Source organism: Panulirus ornatus, chromosome 50 (genome assembly GCF_036320965.1).
Source record: "Panulirus ornatus isolate Po-2019 chromosome 50, ASM3632096v1, whole genome shotgun sequence".
NCBI lineage: Eukaryota > Metazoa > Arthropoda > Malacostraca > Decapoda > Palinuridae > Panulirus > Panulirus ornatus.
In genome coordinates this window covers 533,590-556,653 of record NC_092273.1, presented here as the reverse complement: position 1 = coordinate 556,653, position 23,064 = coordinate 533,590, and the positions used below count along the sequence as shown (strand labels likewise).

At 40.6% G+C, this 23,064-nt stretch overlaps 1 protein-coding gene across 6 annotated transcripts in view; it reads right to left on the bottom strand.

Moving 5' to 3' along the window:
• polybromo (protein) overlaps positions 1-23,064 on the bottom strand; it is a 471,093-nt gene that overhangs the window by 239,785 nt on the left and 208,244 nt on the right. For all 6 annotated transcript variants that reach the window (XM_071691025.1, XM_071691026.1, XM_071691024.1 and 3 more), the window contains exons 16-17: positions 20,619-20,812; positions 5,136-5,271 (exon numbers count right to left, since the gene is read on the bottom strand). In XM_071691025.1, coding sequence (XP_071547126.1) covers positions 5,136-5,271; positions 20,619-20,812 — 330 coding nt within the window. The remainder of the gene's footprint in view (positions 1-5,135; positions 5,272-20,618; positions 20,813-23,064) is intronic.

The window sequence follows — 23,064 nt, the reverse complement described above, 5'->3', positions numbered from 1 at the left end:
CTATAGCAGATGCCTCGCAACCAAATAATATTGTTGGAACTACTATTCCTTCAAACATACCCATTTTTGCTTTCCAAGATAACGTTCTCTCTTTCCACACATTGTTCATTGCTCCCAGAACTTCCGCCCCCTCCTCTACACTAAGACTCACTTCTGCTTCCATGGTTCCATTTGCTGCTAAGCCCACTCTCAGATATCTAAAATACTTCACTTCCTCTATTTTTTCTCCATTCAAACTTACATCCCAACCAACTTGTCCCTCAACCCTACTAAACTTGATAATCTTACTTTTATTCACACTTACTCTCAACTTTCTCCTTTCATACACTTTTCCAAACTCAGTCCCCAACTTCAGTTTCACACTTGAATCAGCCACCAGTGCTGTAACATTGGCAAACAACACCTGATTCTCTTACCTGGCCCTCTCATCCCCAATGGACTGCATACTCATCCCTTTCTCCAAAACTCTTGCATTTACTTCTCTAACCACCCTTAGATTAGATTAGATGAGATTATTTATCGACCACAGAATCACGTCACAAATTTCTAAAAAATACCGAAACCAAATTAAACAACCATGGAGACATCACACACCCCTGCTGCAGACCAACCTTCACTGGGAACCAATCACTCTCCTCTCTTCCTACTTGTACACAAACCTCACATCATTGATAAAAACTTTCTACTGCTTCTAGCAGCTTACTTCCCATACCATATACTCTTGAGACCTTCTACAAAGCATCTATATCAACCCCATCACACGCCTTTTCCAGATCCATAAATGCTACAGACAAATCCGCCTGATTTTCTAAATATTTCTCATACACATTCTTCAATGCGAACGTGTGGAAGTCGAGAACATCATCTCGGAAAGCAAAAATGGGTATGTTTGAAGGAATAGTGGTTCCAACGAAGTTGTATTGTTGCGAGGCGTGGGCTATGGATAGAGTTGTGCGCAGGAGGGTGGATGTGCTGGAAATGAGATGTTTGAGGACAATATGTGGTGTGAGGTGGTTTGATCGAGTAAGTAATAATAGGGTAAGAGACATGTGTGGTAATAAAAAGAGTGTGGCTGAGAGAGTTGAAGAGGGTGTTTTGAAATGGTTTGGTCACATGGAGAGAATGAGTGAGGAAAGATTGACAAAGAGGATATATGTGTCAGAGGTGGAGGGAACGAGGGGAAGTGGGAGACCGAATTGGAGGTGGAAAGATGGAGTGAAAAAGATTTTGGGTGATCGGGGACTGAACATGCAGGAGGGTGAAAGGTGTGCGAGGAATAGAGTGAATTGGAACAATGTGGTATACCAGGTTCAATGTGCTGTCAATGGATTGAACCAGGGCATGTGAAGCGTCTGGGGTAAACCATGGAAAGTTTTGTGGGGCCTGGATGTGGAAAGGGAGCTGTGGTTTCGGTGCATTATTACATGACAGCTAGAGACTGAGTGTGAACGAATGGGGCCTTTGTTGTCTTCCTAGCGCTACCTCGCACACATGAGGGGGGAGGGGGTTGTTATTTCATGTGTGGCAGGGTGGCGATGGGAATGAATAAAGGCAGACAGTATGAATTATGTACATGTGTATATATGTATATGTCTGTGTGTGTATATATATGTTTACGTTGAGATGTATAGGTATGTATATTTGCGTGTGTGGATGTGTATGTATATACATGTGTATATGAGTGGGTTGGGCCATTCTTTCGTCTGTTTCCTTGCACTACCTCGCTAACGCGGGAGACAGCGACAAAGCAAAATAAATAAATAAATATTCTTCAATGCAAACACCTGATCCACACATCCTCTACCACTTCTGAAACCACACTGCTCCTCCCTGTACATGCCTTTACCCTCTCAACGGATATCCTCCCATACAATTTTCCAGGAATACTCAAAGAACTTATGCCTCTGTGGTTTGAAGACAAACCTTTATCCCCTTTGCCTTTGTACAACGGCACTATACATGCATTCCACCAATCCTCAGGCACTTTGCCATGAACCATACATACATTATATATCCTTACCAACAGTGACGTTACACAGTCCTGCCTCACACCCACATGTATACCAAAACTTTCACTGAACTCTCCATCCACATGCAATTGCTCCTCATTAGAAGGCTTTCACACCATCCAACAGTTGTCCCCCTATACCATATAACCTTACACATCCCATAAAACATTCCATTTGACTGTCAAAAGCTTTCTCCAATCCATAAATGCTGAATACATCTTCTGACCTTTTGCTAAATACTTTTCCACTATCATCTTTACCACAAAAATCCAATCTTCACATCCCCTATCTTTCCTAAAACCACCTTGCTCCTCAATTATTCTGCATTCAGTCACTTCCATCACTCTATCAATAAACAATCTTGCATACACCTTTCCTGATGTACTTAACAGCTTTATACCCTTATATTGCTACATACATCCTTAGCATATATTTCTTTGAATATAGGAACAATAGCAACTTTCAACTAATCCTTAGGCACAACCTTCTGTCTCCATGCTAAATTACATATCAGATGAATCCTTTCTATCAAACTTTCTCCCCGATACTTCAGCATATCAGCTGTAATCATATCCACTCCAGGCGCCTTTCCTAACCTCAGCCTCATTCTAGTCCTTCTTGCCTCCCTTTTTGCTATAAGCCCTTGCACTTGCATCCACTTCCTTCCATCCTCCATACCCATGCATATAACAACTGTTGCCTCATCTTCCACATTCATCAGTTCTTTAAAATAATCTTTTCATTTTCCTTTCACCTCATCCTTTCATTCCAGCAACTCCCCTTCCTTACTTCTCACATTAACATTTCCACTCATGCATCCACCTCTTCCCTTTTTCACCTCCTTTCAATACAATTTCTTATTTTCCCAAAACTTTTCTCTCAACTTTCTTCCAAAATCTTCATCTATTCTTTCTCTGCTTTCCTCTATCAGCTTTTAAAATTCCACTTATACATTTCACATTCTTCCCTCCTTTGCTCAACTCCCACTGGTTCATTCCTTTCAAGCAGTCTACAATCTGTCTTTCCTTCTCTTCCACAGCATTTCTTATCTCTTCTGTCCACCACACATTTCCCTTTATATATATTTCTATAACTCACGACCTTGTATCCAACTACTAATGCTCCAACTTTTAATAATATTTCTCTAAACATCTTCAACACCTCATTCACACATGACTGCATCCTAACATTCTCTGTACTTCCATCTGAATTTCCAGTTACTCTCCTTCCACACTCCGAACTGCATTTTCTCTGCTTCATCTTCACACTAGCCAACACTTTTATTTCTCCATTCCTCCTTACACCATATCCCCACTTCTCCCTGATCCTCATCCCAACAAGAACAATGAAATAGTCAGAGTCCTCAAAGAATCCCCTCCCAACTCAAGCATATAGCACAACCTTCCTCGATCTCATCCACTGCCACATAGTCAATTAAAGTCTTTTGCTCTTCTCTTCCACCAATTCTCATCCATGTATACCTGTGGATCAACTTGTGCTGAAAAAAAGATGTCTGCAAGGAAAAAAATTCTGTCAGCACAGACATCCACAAAACTTCCATTCTCATTTACTCAAGGTAAAGCCCATTTTCCAACCATCTCACCAATTTCATAACATCCCATTTTCACATTCGTCACCAATTATGACTAATTTTTCTCATTCTCATAACCCTTCATAAAGACATTCAAATGTCTTCAGAAATGCTTCATTTCATTCTTACCTCATACAGTCTTCATATTAACAGGTGTATATACATACACCCTTGCAGACTTAACAATTCCAATTTTTCCTTTCATCCATGCTTTTCTTGATCCATTCCATCCATGCTCTGAAACACCCTCCCACATTGTCAATGATAGCAGAATTGCACATCCATCTTTCCCTCTTCCCTGATAATTTTCATTCATTTCAGTACCTTGAGGTACTGAAATTCAAAAACTTTTCCCAATTCTGTGCCTATCACAGAAGTAGCACCTCCTAGCTTCATTGGTTATGATACTGCCACTGTGCAAAGCATGACTTGCTTTTCCTTAAATCATGTTGTCTCCCAGTATGAAAATTTCTCCGTTGCAAGTAGTTATTCATTTGCTTTCTGATTATCTTTGCTACTGTTTTACAAATCACACTTGTTAGTGAGACTGACCTGTAGTTCAGTGCAGTTTCCAGATCCTCATTCTTAAATATGGGCACAACATTTAACCTCTTCCACATCTTTGAAATTACACCTTCCACTAATGACTTATTGAACATTTCTTATGATCAAGCAAGTGCCTAACTTCTTATAATACAAGCAGTTCCTCGTTTTATTCTGGTCTTAGTTTGGAAAATTACCATTTTCTATGAATTGGCACATATGTTTCTCAATAAATGACCATTTGCTATGCACTGACACATTCCTCTAAATATGACCATTTGCTATGAATTGGCATGCAAGGCCTCTCTACTATATTGAATGTTTTACCAAAGTTTTTCTGAGTTACATCCAAGTCATTCTCACAGACAATATCCTAAATCTGCCAACTAACTGCAATGCAAAGAGAACTATAATATGCAAGCCTAAAATCTGACATTCTTTCACGACTTTCATGTATTAGCACTACCCACCTACTCTCTTTCCTAAACCACCTAAGTACAGCCTTAAAAATTAACAGCAGATTTGGGTCATGATATTCCACTACTGCAAGTGAACTGTGACTAAGTCATGATCTAAACAGTGACAAAGTAAATAGCCACATAACCAACTCCAGCAAAATGTTAATCATTGTACATGGTTGAAAGGTGCATGTGCCCTTTATTTCCTCATCTGTACAAATCTAAAAATCAATCTCAAATCATACATTCCGTACAACACAGAGTCTAATAACCAAAGTCTAAAAATCAGTCTCACATCATACATTTTGTACAACACAAAATTAAACAATCAATTATGTAAACACTAACACACACATAGGAAGAAAGACACCAGTTGTTGTAATGCCAGAGAGCATCAACAAATCATTCCAACTTATCTAAATTATTCATAACCCTATGCAGTATCTTATAACCTTTTATGCCATGCAGTATTGTATAAACTTTTATAACTGACTTTCTTACCATCTGAACAACCTTAAAATGAACTTGACCTACCTTAGAATCTTCATCTTCCCCATCCTGCTCCAGGCCTCTCTGATTTCTTATTTGCTCTAGCTGGTTGTTTAACTCCACCTCTGTAAATGCTAGAGCCTGACTCTGAAGGGTGGATCCATGAGTGCACAGTTCATCTCTAATATGGTGGCAAAAAACATTTTATAAAAATATGTTAGCAAATCAGTTTTGAAGCATTAACTTTCATCACAATTTCAGAAATCATAAAATAAGGCTGCCAGTTATGACAATTAACATACTATGTTATGATGCCAGTTATGATGATTAACATAATTAGAAACAGATGGCAAAAAATATGTTTGATACATGAACAGTTGTCTCATTGTTGCACCTTAAACTGTAATAATCATCAAATGATAAACCATGTTCACCACTATTATTGTCTACTGATGATTTATTGGTTCCTACCTTCATCTGAATTCCTAGCTAACGTTTGATGCCACAAATCATCCTTAAATGTAACCAGTAGCTAAAATATCATCATATGAGTTAGTCATCCCACTTCTTTATCATCATTAACAGTGTATATTACACAAGCTCCCATTCTCTCCCCAGGTAAAACTCTAACCCGAGAAATTATACTTTAGAATACATGTACAATAACTATTCTTTTTATTATTATTATAAATTGTCGCTGTCTCCCGCGTTAGCGAGGTAGCACAAGGAAACAGATGAAAGAATGGCCCAACCCATCCACATACACATGTATATACATACACGTCCACACACGCACATATACAAACCTATACATTTCAACATATACATATATATACATACACAGACATATACATATATACACATGTACACAATTCATACTTGCTGCCTCTATTCATTCCCATCGCCACCCCACCACACATGAAATGACAACCTCTCCCCCACACGTGTACAAGGTAGCGCTAGGAAAAGACAACAAAGGCCACATTCGTTCACACTCGGTCTCTAGCTGTCAAGTATAATGCACCAAAACCACAGCTCCCTATCCACATCCAGGCCTCACAGACCTTTCCATGCTTTACCCCAGATGCTTCACATGCCCTGGTTCAATCCACTGACAGCACGTTGACCCCAGTATACCACATCATTTCAATTCACTCTATTCCTTGCATGCCTTTCACCCTCTTGCATGTTCAGGCCCTGAACGCTCAAAACCTTTTTCACTCCATACTTCCACCTCCAATATGGTCTCCCACTTCTCATTCCCTCCACCTCCGACACATATATCCTCTTTGTCAATCTTTCCTCACTCATTCTCTCCATGTGACCAAACCATTTCAACACAACCTCTTCTGCTCTCTCAACCACACTTTTTATTACCACACATCTCTCTTACCCTTTCATCACTTACTCGATCAAACCATCTTACACCACATATTGTCCTCCAACATCTCATTTCCAACACATCCACACTCCTTCACACTTCCCTATCTATAGCCCATGCCTCACAACCATTTAACATTGTCGGAACCATTATTCCTTCAAACACCTATTTTTGCTTTCCGAGATAACGTTCTCACCTACACATTTTTCAATGCTCTTAGAGCTTTCACCTCCTCCCCCACCCTGTGGCTCACTTCCACTTCCATGGTTTCATCCACTGCCAAATCCACTCCCAGATATCTAAAACACTTAACTTCCTTCAGTTTTTCTCCATTTTAACTTACCTCCTAATTGACTTGTCCTTAACCCTACTGTACCTAATAACCTTGCTCTTATTCGCATTTACACTCAGCTTTCTTCTTTCACACACTTTACCAAACTCAGTCACCAGCTTCAGCAGTTTCTCACCCGAATCAGCCAACAGTGCTGTATCATCAGTGAACAACAGCTGACACTTCCCAAGCCCTCTCATCCACAACAGACTGCATAACTACTTATCATTATTTTTATTTGAGGCTCCAGTCATGCACAAAAAGCACATCAAGGCCAGGCTTCAATTGAAATACAGAGAGCATTATAAAACAGAAAAGAAAAAGAAAAGGGAAAGTATTCACAAATTTTGGAGGAACTGGAAGACCTATCATTTGAAATGTGCCACATCATTGTTATTGGGAAAGAAATGAGAAGGTAGAGAGTTCCAAAGCCTCGACATGTAGGGAAAGAAGCAGGTATCAAAATGGCCCACCCTTGAGTTGCCAATGGCCATACAATAATCATGTGACACAACAGCTTGCAGAGTATCATGCAGTCTAGCTTTGTAGTGGGAGCATGCAAAGAGCCAGCTCTCGGGAGCAAAAACCAAAGTAATACCTATACAAGAGGGAGAATGAACCAACATTGCAGCATAGGGCAAGGGGGTCAAATTTGGAAGTTAGCCTAGGACAGTTTATAAGTCAGGTCGCCTTCGACTCGACCCTCTCAAATAAGCATACACAGCCAGAACCACCCCAAATGCGAGAGCAGTACTCCATACAAGGACAAATCAATCTCTTGTAAAAACAGAGCAACTGTTCAGAAGAGAAGTAGTTTCAACATCTGAACAGGACATCCAGTTTCTTAAAGGCAGACTTAGCTATCCCTGTAATGTGGGGTTTCCAAGAAAGAGTGGATGTTACAGTATTATTATGTTCACTGAGTCAAGAGGTGAAATAACAGAACCGTCAAAGAAGAGATGAGAGTTGTGAAGAGTTTTCGAAAAAGAGATGGTAGAAAATGGGTCTGGGTCTTAAAGGCATTAAACTTAATAAGATTTTGTCTACCCACTGAGATATCCTGTCCAAGTCCGATTCAAAGGAAAAGCTATGTTGTCTACCCACTGAGATATCCTGTCCAAGTCTGATTCAAATGAAAAGCTATGTTAAGATGAGATGCAGATCAAGTGAGAGAAGAGCGAGCAGAAATGAAACATGTGGATGAATGCACTATTGAGTTGTCAGCATATGAGTGCATTGAATTACCAGAGAAGAGCAAATTGTTGAAAAAAGGACAAAAAGTGTAGGGGAAAGGACAGAACCTTGAAGAACACCATTGTTGATGAAGAAAAGGGGAGAGGATGATACATCAACAATCACCAAGATAGATCAGCCAGAGAGGAAGCTAGATATGAAGGACCACAGAGGGAGGGAGGGAAGCCAAAAGAAGGGAGCTTAGAGATGAGGCCCCAATGCCAAACCCTGTCAAAACCCTTCAAGATATCAAAGGTAACTACACATGACCCCAAAATCTTTCAGGGATGATGACCAAACACTATTAAGATAGGAAAGAATATCACCTATAGATCTCACTTTATGGAAGCTATACTGGAGATCAGAGAGAAGACTGATATTCGTGGGGTTTAAGGATATGAGAACTGAGGAGAGATTCAAAGACTGGAAATGGAAGATGTCAAAGTAATAGGATGATAGTTAGAGGGGTCAGAATGGTTACTCTTCTTAGGGATGGGATGTATCAATGCGTGCTTCTGTGGAGAAGAACAAGTTTTGGTTTTTAAACAGAAACAGAACAGACAGGCAAGCACAGGTGCAAGTTCAGAAGCATACTCTTTCAGTACATGGGGATGGAAGCCATCATGACCATAAACCTTGCTTGTGTCCAGAGAAAGAAGCCCTCTTTGGACAGTTCGAAAACTGATTACAGGAAGAGGTATAGGATTAGTAAGAGGAGCATCAGGGGGTGAAGGAATGAGGCATCCAAGGTGGAGTTAGAGGAGAAACAGGAACCAGAGATGCTTTGCCTATGGCAGAGACAAATATAGTACCAACAGAACAGAAAAGTGAAGGAAAGTTTGAGTAACATGAGTTGTTTGAGGTGCCCATGGCTAACGACTAGAAAGACCAATCAATGGATGACAAGGAGAGATTATCACACTTTCTTTGAATAAAGAAATACTTCGCCTCGTAGATAATGTGCTTGCAGCGATTATGGGCAGTAATAAAAACTGAAACATAGCCAGAGGAAGGAGAGTTCTTCCAAGTCTGATATGTCTGATCCCTTGCATGAATGGCTTGGTGAGAGGTATTTCTGATTAGGGCTCTCTGTCCTACTGTAACTGACAGACAATGCTGCAAGGCTCCAAGTGCACCCCTTCACAATCTCACACCTGTTGTTGCTGATCTTGCTGATGCTCTTGTGGTACCCCATGCAGTCCCCCAGGACAGTGACTTACTGACATCTGTCCCACAGCGTACACACACAATGTTCAGTTATCCCAGTTATGCAGTAAAATTCTCTATTGTACACGATGTACACAATAATCCTGCAACACACATATTATGTAAGTGTACACAATTTTCGATAGGGCCCATTGCCACTGACTTTGCAACACTGACTGACTTCACTAGATTGCTAATATCAAAATTTTGCATGCTAAAATCACCAAGAGACCAAAACGATTACAAACTTCCTTCACCTCAACAAGATGTGCCATATATCCACACATGTACACTTAAATAATGGCCCCATCCTGACTTCTCCCATAGGGCACTATGTCGCCACACTGACATAATCTTTCTTTTTTTTGACTTTGCAATACTTTTCTGCCATAAATGAGAGGTCCTCATCCCACATCATCACTTCATATGAGCCCATCTTGCTCACACAATTGCAACTTAATCACTCAAAATACATGCAGGTATCACTAATTCCCTCCCCTCCTAAACACACACAGAGCAACCTAGGAACATAACATGAAATTAAGAAAGAAGCTTGTTAAAACAATATGCAAAGAGGTTCTTTTATAGTATGAGTGGTGGAAGAATGAAGCAGTATGGAATGACCACGGGCACAGTTAATGTACACAGCATACCTAAATGTAAACGGTATGCAAGCATGGAATGTGCAAGACCTGAGGCAATATGAATGTAAAACTCCCTCCCTGTACTGCATAAAGAGATAATTACAAATAAGTAATACCACAGAGGAAAAGTATAAGAAAATGAGGATGGTGATGAAGGCATCTTTTGGGAGCATCTGAGTGAGTGTGTCAGCAGCTTTGATGCTTGAAATTGGGTATTAGTGATAGGCAATTTAAAATGCAAAAGTGAGTAATGAGGCAATTGAGGGTATACATAGGGGACATATGGTATTCAGTGAGAAGAATACGAGTAGTGAATAGCTTCAAGAGTCTTGAGCTCAAAAAGGACTGGTGTTTGGAAATACCTGGTTTAAAAAGAGGGACATACATAAGAACACATGGGTGAGTAGGAGAGATGGTGTTGGGGCATTACTAGATTACATGCCAATTGACAGACATGAAAAAAACACTCTTGGATGTAAACATATTGAGATGGGTAGCTGGTGGGATGTCTGACCATTACCTGGTGGAGGCAAGGGTGAAGATTTGTAAGGGATTCTGGGAATGAGGTAATGATATGAGTGAGAAGAGGGTGGCAAAAGTAAGAGGGGTTCAAAAAGAGACATGTGTGAAGAAATACAAGGAAAGACTGAGTGTAGAATGGCAAAAGATAAGAGTGAATAAAACAAGATGAGAGGATGAGGAGTGGGGAAAATTTAGAGAAGCAAGAGAAGTGGCATGTAGAAGGTGGGACATAAGCAGGCGAGTATGAACAGTATGTGATGGGATAACAAAGTGAGTTGCAGGTGAATGGGGAAAAAAAGTGGTATATGGGTGGTACTTACAGGGCAGGAGGGCAAATGACTGGAAGATGCACAAAAAAAGAGAAGGTTAACAGGAAGGTTCAGGTGTAGAAAACAATGGGTAAATGAGAGCTGGGGTGAGTGAGTACCTACAAACTTCAGGCAGAACATGATATTCTGAAAAGGTTGATAGGGAGAGAAAAACAAGAGAATAAAAGGAAACATCAGTGAAAGGAGCAAATGGGGAACTGGTAACAGGTGGGGATGAGGTAAGTTGTCGTGAGCATTTTCAAGGATTGTTAAATGTTTGATGTTAGGGTGGCAGATGTAGGAAGCCTGGGTCAGGGAAGGGTGAGAAGCAGTATGGTGAAGAGAGAAGAGGTGGTGAAAGCCTTACATAAAATGAAATGTGACAGGCTGGAGTAGATACAATGTAACTGGATTTCTTATGAACAAGGTGATTGTGTTGCTGAATGTTTAGTTAAGATCTTCTTTGTATGTATGAATCTGGGTGAGGTGCCTGAGGATTGACTGATAACATGTACACTGCCACTGTATAAAAGCAACAGGGACAAAGGAGAGTGTTCAAATTATAGGGGCATACATTTGTTGACTGTAACTGTTATACTGTATGAGAGAGTGGTGACTGAGTAGGTGTAGGCATGCACAGAGCATCACATTGGGGAGGAATAATGTGGCTTCAGGAGTGGTAGAAGATGTGTAGATCTGGTGTTTGCTTTGATGAATGTGTGTGAAAAATGCTTAGAGAAACAGAAGGATCTGTATGTGGCATCTATAGATAAAGAGAAAGTATACAATAAGGTTGATGGTGATGCCTTGTGGAAAGTTTTAAAAATGAACAGTGTGGAGGAAAGCTACTAACTGCAGCAAGAAATTTCTATAAAGAACGTAAGGCATGTGTATAAGTAGGAAGAGAGGAAAGTGAATGGTTCAAGGTAAAAGCTGATATTCAACAGAAGTGTATGATGTCACCATGGAGGTTTAATTTGTTTATGAATGCAGTGGTGTGGGAGGTAAATGCAAGGGTCTTGGAGAGAGAGATGAGTATACAGTTGGCAGGAGGTAAGGGGGTCTGGGAAGTGAGTAAGTTGTTGATTGCTTATGACATAACACACTAGCTGATTTGAATGAAAAACTGCAGAAGTTGGTGACTGAGTGGTAAAGAGCAAGAAGGGAGGTAGCTGAGAGTAAATGTGACTAAAAGCAGAGTTATTACGTTTTGTAGGACAGAGACACAGGTTATTTGGGGGGTGAGTTTGCATGGAAAAAATATGAAGAAGCGAAGTGTTTCAGATACCTGGGAGTGGACATGGCAGCAAATGGAACCATGGATGTGAAAGCGATTCATATGGTGGGAGAGGAGCAACTGTTCTGGTAACACTGAAGAGTGTGCGGAAAGAGACATAGTTATCTGGAAGGGTAAAAATGGATATGTCTGAAGGTACAGTAGTCCCAACAATGCTGTATGGATGTGAAACATGGGTTATAGATAAGAATGAGTTGATAAGAATGGAGTTGTTGAGGAGTTTGGTTGTGAGAGCTTAAAAGGGTGTGTTGAAATGGTTTGGACATATTGAGAGAATGAGTGAGGAGAGGTTGAAAAAGAGGACATATGTCATAAGACGAGGTATAAAGGAGGAGGAGGATACCAAAGAGGTGATGGAAGGATGGAGTGATAAAGATTTTGAGTGCCCATGGCCTGAACATACAGGAGGGTGAGGGCATGCATGGGATAGATTGAATTGGAACGATGTGATATACAGGGTGTAACATAATGTTCACGGACTGAAACCATGGATCGGTCTGTGGGATCTGGTTGTGGATAGGGGGTTTGTGGTTTTAGTGCACTGCACATGACAGGTAGAGAATGGATATGAGTGAATGCAGCTCTTTCTCTGTCTGTTTCTGGCCCAACCTCATTAACATAGGAAACAGCGGACAAATATAAAAAGAGAGGACAAATTACCAAAGTGAGAAACAGCATGGTCTTAGAGAAAGGAGGTACTGTGTGACTAGCCTTTTAGAGTTATATGAGAGTAAACTCAGTCCTTGGCAAAAGTGAAGACCGGGTGTAATGTCTGTATCTGGACTGCCAGAAAGAATTTGACACTGTACCACATGGGAGGCTGATTTAAGAAGCTGGATCACCAGGCAAGAATATGGTGGAAACTTTTCCTAATGGGTTGAGGTGATCAGAAGAGTGCCCTAGGATTTGGTTCTCGAACCATTACTCTTCTTGATCTATGTAAAGGACTTATCTGACAATATGGACCCCTATCTGAAGATGTTTGCAGATGTTGCAAAGGTCATGAGGGAAGTGAAAAGAGAAGATTTCAACAGCTTACATAAGGTCATTCACTAACTCAAAAGCTGCTCTGGAACATGGCAGATGAAACTCAATCCGTGCGAATGTAAAGTAATGAGGACGGGAAAAGCAAAAGATGACCTCAATATATGTCTTATCTAGTAAGAGAAAAGCTCCAGGATTCTGTGTGTGAGAAGGGCTGGAGAGCTGACATTGTTCCTAACCCATCACCAGAGTCCAATATTAGGAGATTAATTAAGGAGACAAACTGTGTACTGGCAAATAATAAAATAGACCTCAAGTATATAGATCAGGAAATATCTAGCACACTATCCATATCCTATTTATTTATTGATTTATTTATTTTGCTTTGTCGCTGTCTCCTGCATTAGCGAGGAAGCGCAAGGAAACAGACAAAAGAATGGCCCAACCCACCCACATACAAATGTATATACATACACATCCACACATGCATATATACATACCTATACATCTCAATGTATACATATATATATACACACACAGACATATACATATATACACATGTACATAATTCATACTGTCTGCCTTTATTTATTCCCATCGCCACCTCGCCACACATGGAATAGCAACCCCCTTCCCCCTCATGTGTGCAAGGTAGCACTAGGAAAAGACCACAAAGGCCCCATTCATCCACACTCAGTCTCTAGCTGTCATGTAATAATGCCCCGAAACCACAGCTCCCTTTCCACATCCAGGCCCCACACAACTTTCCATGGTTTACCCCAGATGCTTCACATGCCCTCGTTCAATCCATTGACAGCACGTCAACCCCGGTATACAACATCGTTCAAATTCACTCTATTCCTTGCACGCCTTTCACCCTCCTGCATGTTCAGGCCCTGATCACTCAAAATCTTTTTCACTTCATCTTTCCACCTCCAATTTGGTCTCCCACTTCTCCTCGTTCCCTCCACCTCTGACACATACATCCTCTTGGTCAATCTTTCCTCACTCATTCTCTCAATGTGACCAAACCATTTCAAAGCACCCTCTTCTGCTCTCTAAACCACACTCTTTTTATTTCCACACATCTCTCTTACCCTTACATTACTTACTCGATCAAACCACCTCACACAACATATTGTCCTCAAACATCTCATTTCCAGCACATCCATCCTCCTCTACACAACTCTATCCATAGCCCATGCCTCGCAACCATACAACATTGTTGGAACCACTATTCCTTCAAACATACCCATTTTGCTTTCTGAGATAATGTTCTCGACTTCCAAACATTCTTCAAGGCTCCCAAAATTTTCGCTCCCTCCCCCACCCTATGATTCACTTCCACCTCCATGGTTCCATCCGCTGCCAGATCCACTCCCAGATATCTAAAACACTTCACTTCCTCCAGTTTTTCTCCATTCAAACTTACCTCCCAACTGACTTGACCCTCAACCCTGCTGTACCTAATAACCTTGATCTTATTCACATTTACTCTCAACTTTCTTCTTTCACACACTTTACCAAACTCAGTCACCAGCTTCTGCAGTTTCTCACATGAATCAGCCACCAGTGCTGTATCATCAGCGAACAACAACTGACTCACTTCCCAAGCTCTCTCATCCACAACTGACTGCATACTTGCCCCTCTTTCCAAAACTCTTGCATTCACCTCCCTAACAACACAATCCATAAACAAATCAAACAACCATGGAGACATCACACACCCCTGCCGCAAACCTACATTCACTGAGAACCAATCACTTCCTCTCTTCCTACACGTACACATGCCTTCCATCCTCGATAAAAACTTTTCACTGCTTCTAACAACTTGCCTCCCACACCATATATTCTTAATACCTTCCACAGAGCATCTCTATCATCTCTATCATATGCCTTCTCCAGATCCATAAATGCTACATACAAATCCATTTGCTTTTCTATGTATTTCTCACTTACATTCTTCAAAGCAAACTCCTGATCCACACATCCTCTACCACTTCTGAAACCACACTGCTCTTCCCCAATCTGATGCTCTGTACATGCCTTCACCCTCTAAATCAATACCCTCCCATATAGTTTACCAGGAATACTCAACAAACTTATACCTCTGTAAATTGAGCACTCACTCTTATCCCCTTTGCCTTTGTACAATGGCACTATGCAAGCATTCCGCCAATCCTCAGGCACCTCACCATGAGTCATACATACATTAAATAACCTTACCAACCAGTCAACAATACAGTCACCCCCTTTTTTAACATATTCCACTGCAATACCATCCAAACCTGCTGCCTTGCCAGCTTTCATCTTCTGCAAAGCTTTTACTACCTCTTCTCTGTTTACCAAATCATTTTCCCTAACCCTCTCACTTTGCACACCACCTCGACCAAAACACCCTATATCTGCCACTCTATCATCAAACACATTCAACAAACCTTCAAAATACTCACTCCATCTCCTTCTCACATCACCACTACTTGTTATCACCTTCCCATTGGCCCCCTTCACTGAAGTTCCCATTTATTCTCCCTAAAATCTAATGATACTCTCTCACCCAAACTCTCATTTGCCCTCTTTTTAACCTCTAGCACCTTTCTCTTGACCTCTTGCCTCTTTCTTTTATACATCTCCCACTCATTTGCATTTTTTCCCTGCAAATATCGTCCAAATGCCTCTCTCTTCTCTTTCACTAATAATCTTACTTCTTCATCGCACCACTCACTACCCTTTCTAATCAACCCAACTCCCACGCTTCTCATGCCACAAGCATCTTTTGCGCAAGCCATCACTGCTTCCCTTAATACATCCCATTCCTCCCCCACTCCCCTTACTTCCTTTGTTCTCACCTTTTTCCATTCTGAGCTCAGTCTCTCCTGGTACTTCCTCACACAAGTCTCCTTCCCAAGCTCACTCTCACCACTCTCTTCACTCCAACATTCTATCTTCTTTTCTGAAAACCCCTACAAATCTTCACCTTCGCCTCCACAAGATAATGATCACATACATCCCTCCAGTTGCACCTCTCAGCACATTAACATCCAAAAGTCTCTCTTTTGCACGCCTATCAATTAACACGTAATCCAATAACGCTCTCTGGCCATCTCTCCTACTTACATATGTATACTTATGTATATCTCGCTTTTTAAACTAGGTATTCCCAATCACCAGTCCCTTTTCAGCACATAAATCTACAAGCTCTTCACCATTTCCATTTAGAACACTGAATACCTCATGTATACCAATTATTCCCTCAACTGCCACATTACTCACCTTTGCATTCAAATCACCCATACTATAACCCGGTCTTGTGCATCAAAACCACTAACACACTCATTCAGCTGCTCCCAAAACACATGCCTCTCATGATCTTTCTTCTCATGCCCAGGTGCATATGCACCAATAATCACCCATCTCTCTCCATCAACTTCCAGTTTTATCCATACCAATCTAGAATTTACTTTCTTACACTCTATCACATACTCCCACAACTCTTGTTTCAGGAGTAGTGCTACTCCTTCCCTTGCTCTTGTCCTCTCACTAACCCCTGACTTTACTCCCAAGACATTCCCAAACCACTCTTCCCCTTTACCCTTGAGCTTCGTTTCACTCAGAGCCAAAACATCCAGGTTCCTTTCCTCAAATATACTACCTATCTCTCCTTTTTTCTCATCTTGGTTACATCCACACACATTTAGACACCCCAATCTGAGCCTTTGAGGAGGATGAGCACTCCCCGTGTGACTCCTTCTTCTGTTTCCCCTTTTAGAAAGTTAAAATACAAGGAGGGGAGGGTTTCTAGCCCCCCGCTCCCGTCCCTTTTAGTTGCCTCCTACGACACGTGAGGAATGTGTGGGAAGTATTCTTTCTCCCCTATCCCCAGGGATAGGGGAGAAATAAGGCCAATTCTAGATTATTATTCTCAGGTTTGGTCACTGCACCTAAAGAAGCATAATGAACTAACAGGCAATGTCCAGAGGAGGGCATCTAAGAGGGTACTAGAATTAAAAGAGCTAAATTACCAGTAAAGCCAGCAGGCTTTAATTCACCCACCTTGAAAGAAAGAGTGAGGGAAGACCTAATGACAACTTTTAAATATCTAAAACGAACTGGTAACATGGAAAGTGAACAGTTCTTCGAGAGATGTAGGGACTGCGCAACCAGAAGATAAAACATAATATCAAGAAACTTGTTAAAAAGGATATAAGAAAATGCTTTTATAGTATGAGAGCAGTGAATGAATAAAACAATATATGAGGACATGGCTAATGCAGACAGCATTCAAAAATCTAACACAGGATGTACAAAATATGGAACCACACAAGTGTAAAACTCCTTTCTCATACAATACAATCAGATAATTACAAACAGATAATTACATCCCAGACTGAGTGCGCAATGACTGGCTGAATGTGTGATGTCAGAATTTTATGCCACTGGTTGACCACACTTGCTACTTATACATCATTCTGGTGCAATACCACCCTCTCAAAAACTCTTCCATGTGCATGGCTATACAGAAAAAAACACTTAACTTCTTGATAGGGTTCTCATCCTTACACAGTGACAAATATTCATTCCCTCACCATCTGGATGGTTAGAAAAGCATGCAGCAGATGTTTTGGAACTTTAATCTTGAAACTGGGTAGTAATTTGATTCATCTCATATGATACATCAATAGGAAAAAGTGATATGTAAAGCTCTAGTTAGAATATGTGGTAAAAGAGTATACAACTGTGGAGACTATGCAAACCTTAACATTTTCTATAGTAACATAATTTGGGAAATGATTTGCCATAGACAGGATTCAAGGCTTTGTGGTGAGAGCTTTTGTGAAACTTTAGGAACAAGGGCAACTGTTACCTTAAATACAGCTGGAATGGTAAAAAAGAGAAAAGAATGGCTTATAAGAGATGTCAAAAAGCAAATGAGTTTTAAAATGTGCAGCAGCATTGATATAAAAAGCATTCTAGCCAGCCAGCATTTGCAAGGTATAAGAAAGCAAGGAAGAATATCAGGATAAGAAAGAATGAAAAAAAGAAACTCTGAAAAGGTTACTATAAACAAGGTAGGAGGAAATCAAAAACCCTTCCATAAATGCATCAGGTCACTTTTCAGTTAAATAGCAGCTAATCAGATGAAGAGACTCAGAGAAGAGAATTATCTCGCTCCCAATCATTTGCACTCATTCTCTGTATGTTTTTTTTTTTTGCTTTGTCGCTGTCTCCCGCATTTGCGAGGTAGCGCAAGGAAACAGACGAAAGAAATGGCCCAACCCACCACCATACACATGTATATACATATGTCCACACACGCAAATATACATACCTACACAGCTTTCCATGGTTTACCCCAGACGCTTCACATGCCCTGATTCAATCCACTGACAGCACGTCAACCCCGGTATACCACATCGATCCAATTCACTCTATTCCTTGCCCTCTTTTCACCCTCCTGCATGTTCAGGCCCCAATCACACAAAATCTTTTTTACTCCATCTTTCCACCTCCAATTTGGTCTCCCACTTCTCCTCGTTCCCTCCACCTCCGACACATATATCCTCTTGGTCAATCTTTCCTCACTCATTCTCTCCATGTGCCCAAACCATTTCAAAACACCCTCTTCAGCTCTCTCAACCACGCTCTTTTTATTTCCACACATCTCTCTTACCCTTACGTTACTTACTCGATCAAACCACCTCACACCACACATTGTCCTCAAACATCTCATTTCCAGCACATCCATCCTCCTATGCACAACTCTATCCATAGCCCACGCCTCGCAACCATACAACATTGTTGGAACCACTATTCCTTCAAACATACCCATTTTGCTTTCCGAGATAATGTTCTCGACTTCCAAACATTCTTCAAGGCTCCCAGAATTTTCGCCCCCTCCCCCACCCTATGATTCACTTCCGCTTCCATGGCTCCATCCGCTGCCAGATCCACTCCCAGATATCTAAAACACTTTACTTCCTCCAGTTTTTCTCCATTCAAACTTACCTCCCAATTGACTTGACCCTCAACCCTACTGTACCTAATAACCTTGCTCTTATTCACATTTACTCTTAACTTTATTCTTTCACACACTTTACCAAACTCAGTCACCAGCTTCTGCAGTTTCTCACATGAATCAGCCACCAGCGCTGTATCATCAGCGAACAACAACTGACTCACTTCCCAAGCTCTCTCATCCCCAACAAACTTCATACTTGCCCCTCTTTCCAAAACTCTTGCATTCACCTCCCTAACAACCCCATCCATAAACAAATTAAACAACCATGGAGACATCACACACCCCTGCCGCAAACCTATATTCACTGAGAACCAATCACTTTCCTCTCTTCCTACACATACACATGCCTTACATCCTCGATAAAAACTTTTCACTGCTTCTAACAACTTGCTTCCCACACCATATATTCTTAATACCTTCCACAGAGCATCTCTATCAACTCTATCATATGCCTTCTCCAGATCCATAAATGCTACATACAAATCTCTGTATGTACTACCCATATACCTCTCTTTCTCATTCATTAGCAACTTTTCATCCCATCACACACTGCCCTTCCTAATCTGCCCATCTCCCACCTTAAACATGCCATATGCATCTCACACACATGTCAGCAGCGCATCCCAACATATCTCCCATTCCTCAGCCACACCTCTCGCTTCATGTACTCTATCTATCTATATCTCTGATGGCTGTTCCCTCATACAACTCCCTCAAGAGGGTGGTCATAGCAATAGAGTATACATAACTGGAGTTAACTTATTCTCACCGTTTGCCATTCCACACTCAATCCCTCCAGATACTTCTTCACACAAGTCCCTTTTCCAAGCTCACTAACATTCAACACAGTCTTCCAATAAAAAATAACAATACAATATACAAAATTGCAACTAATACTTAGATCTGAAAATTATGATACTTAAACATAATGAATAAGTGATGTCTCATAATCAACTAAATAACTCATGTGCAAAGATCCTAATCATAAATATTATCAAATATCCACTACATATCATGTTTCAATGAGTCTACAATTGTGAAGTCTGCATAATATAATGTAAACAAACTGATGCACAAGTAATGTGGCTAACCACATTCGCGGTTGGGGCACATGAAGTGGTAACAGAACCTGTCTACTCAACAGCAATAAGCCAGCTTGTGGACCATCCAGCTGATGGACAAACTTTAAATCTATGCTCAACACCAAAAAACAAAAGTGTCTGGTTCATTTTTTTTCTTACTTTTCTTGATACCTTCTGTAAATTTATAAGATTAAAACAATTTTCTATATTCTTTCAATAACACCCCCATACTGGGGACCCCTAAATATCATGGGCTCTAACATTAGGGATCAAACACATTCTATGTACAACTTGAAAAATTTAGATTCATAGGGTGGAAAGGAAACCTAATTCAAGAGTTAAAGGGTTAAACATCCTTTCTACCTAACATTTCATCAATTGAAAAGTATTACTACACTCCTTTTGGTCTTACTATTCTTCACTGATTAGTATAAAAATGTTTTATAGAGCATAAAATGCCAGTTCAACACATCACTTAAGTTTGTTCTAAACATTTAAAGTGGTGCACTATTCAGACTAACCTTATCCTCATATATTCTGTCTGCAGTGTTATGGCATCTAAAAACATTCGAGAATCCACCTTGGAGCATCTACGAGCACGTTCAAATATGGAAAACAAGTCCTCTTGGAAGAGATCAAGCCGAACATACATGTTTTTGTCCAGCCGTCGTTTCATGATGTCAAAGGACAGCATCCTTGTCTTTTTACCATCTACCTGTTAAAAGAAATGGGTTTTTCAGAATAAAAATCCATCTTTCCATTAGGAAGTACCATGTCAGCAAGAGATACTCTACAGGGAATAACAAGGTTATGATTCCTTCCCAACCTCTAAATTAGCGAGGAAGTATAGCCTCTCTCATCCTTTTCGATCAATTCTTCAGTCTCTAAAGTCTTTGCTAATCACAGGCTCATTCTCAGCCAATCAGCAACCATTTCTAGCTGTCACTACCTTCACAAAGGCTCCCAGAAACCAAGTTTCCCACAATTCATTAAATGCAGCATTAACCCAAGGCAGCAAACAAAAAGCATGGAGAAGTTTTCCAATGAGTCAGGAAGGTCAAATCAAGTAAGAAAACAAGAAAAAGTATTCACATGGCATTGCCTCAGAGAGAAAAAGTACATTCATTCTTCAAAACTTACCTTTTCTCATGCTAAACTACATGAGCATGAGAGCATAGCCACAAGACAGAGGAGGGGTATGGAAAAAACTTTTAATTCAAAAAAACAACAAAAGCACTGACCAGATTAACACTCTATGGCAAATCTTCAGTCTCTACCAATGAATTTCTTATGGAGGCATAATTTCAAATATCTGAACAATTTTGAAAAATTAAGCTACTAAACCAACATGCCAAACATATTGGGGACAAGTAAGGATAGCAATAATGCATGAATCAACAATCAAGGTTCCCTAAGCCAGAACAGGTAGAAAAGAGTGAATTAGGATAAGCCTGTTTCTATAAATCCCAAGGCATCGTGTCCTGCTACAGTTTAGAGAAATTAAACAACATGGGAGTGAATAGACTTCTCAAAAATAAATGAGACAGCAAAGGAAGACTGATTTTGATTTTGAGAAATTTCCAAAGGTAATTGGCGATATCAATGTTGCTATGAGGTACCACACAGCTGACAACTCACACCTTATGGAATATGTGAGAGTGAAGTAGGTTCCTATACCAATATATCACTTGGAAAACTGGGTAAGGATGCCAGAGAATACTACTACAGATCATGGAAATTGCAAAAAGGTACTAAAGAGGGATCTAGAGGACAAACTGAGGAATCTTTAAGAGGTAATAAGCCGCTAACAGTAGCGGCCCATGGTGGTACTACTGTCCTGCCTAGGGAGCATAAAAGTGGTGCCTGGAACTATCTTATACTATTCATGGGATTGCGGGTCTTACTTTGTCTCACCAAAATGGGACTACAGGGATAATCCTGCCATCTTCTCCTTGCAAGTACCACACACCTACTTAAACCTCACTTTTTTCTTCACATCAGCTCTCTTGCCACCTCCTCTCTGCACAACTGTTTTTACACATAAACACTATAAGTCCAACAAATCTATGGCCCCCAGTCTCCGGCATCATGAGGTGCGAAGAATCTCCGGGTTTCTGCCTGACTCTACTACCAAAGAGGAGGAGGGCTCAGACAGTAGTAGTACCAGCCCCTCCCATGACCTTTCCTTCTCTAACAGACCTCCTTCTTCTTCTCTTCGCTATAAAAAACATTTGTGGTCTCTCCAGCAACCTCTCTTCTGTTAAACACCATCTGCCTAGCACTTATTCTAATACCTTAATTCTCTCTGAGACCCAGTTGTCTAATGATGTTCTCACTAACCCCTTTCTCATATCAAACTCTAATCTTCACTCATGATTCTGGTTCAAAGGTGGTGTTTGTGCTTATTCCAGCATGAACACACCTGTTGCAACCCTTGAGGACCTTAAGTCCCCAAACTTTGAAGTGATGTGACTCAAGGTCTGCCTAACTACTACCACTCTTTCCCTCTGTTTCACCTATTGCTCTCCTAATGCTACAAACTTTATGTCTTTCTTCTACCATTGAAACTCCTGTCAAGAGACTGTGGGATATTCTCACCTGTAAGCCAAGATCCTTTACCTCAAGGATTTCAACATTCACTACAGGGAATGGTTGAATTCCTCTCATATGGATGGTGGGGAAATTAATTGAAGTTCTCATGTTCTCCATTCTTTATGATCTAAAGCAAATCATCTCCCATACTAACCACATTCCTAAACACTGTGCCACTCTCCTAATATTCTGCATTTGTTTTTCACCTCTAATCCAGCCTATTGTAACTACACAATCTTGCCCTAATTGGTTCATCGGATCATTTTCATAAATTTATCTATTCTAATGGTACCTTCTCCTGCAGTAGCCCCCTCTAAGCATAAACTCTGGCATCATAACAAAGCTGACTGGAATACCATATGAAAGTTCTTTTCT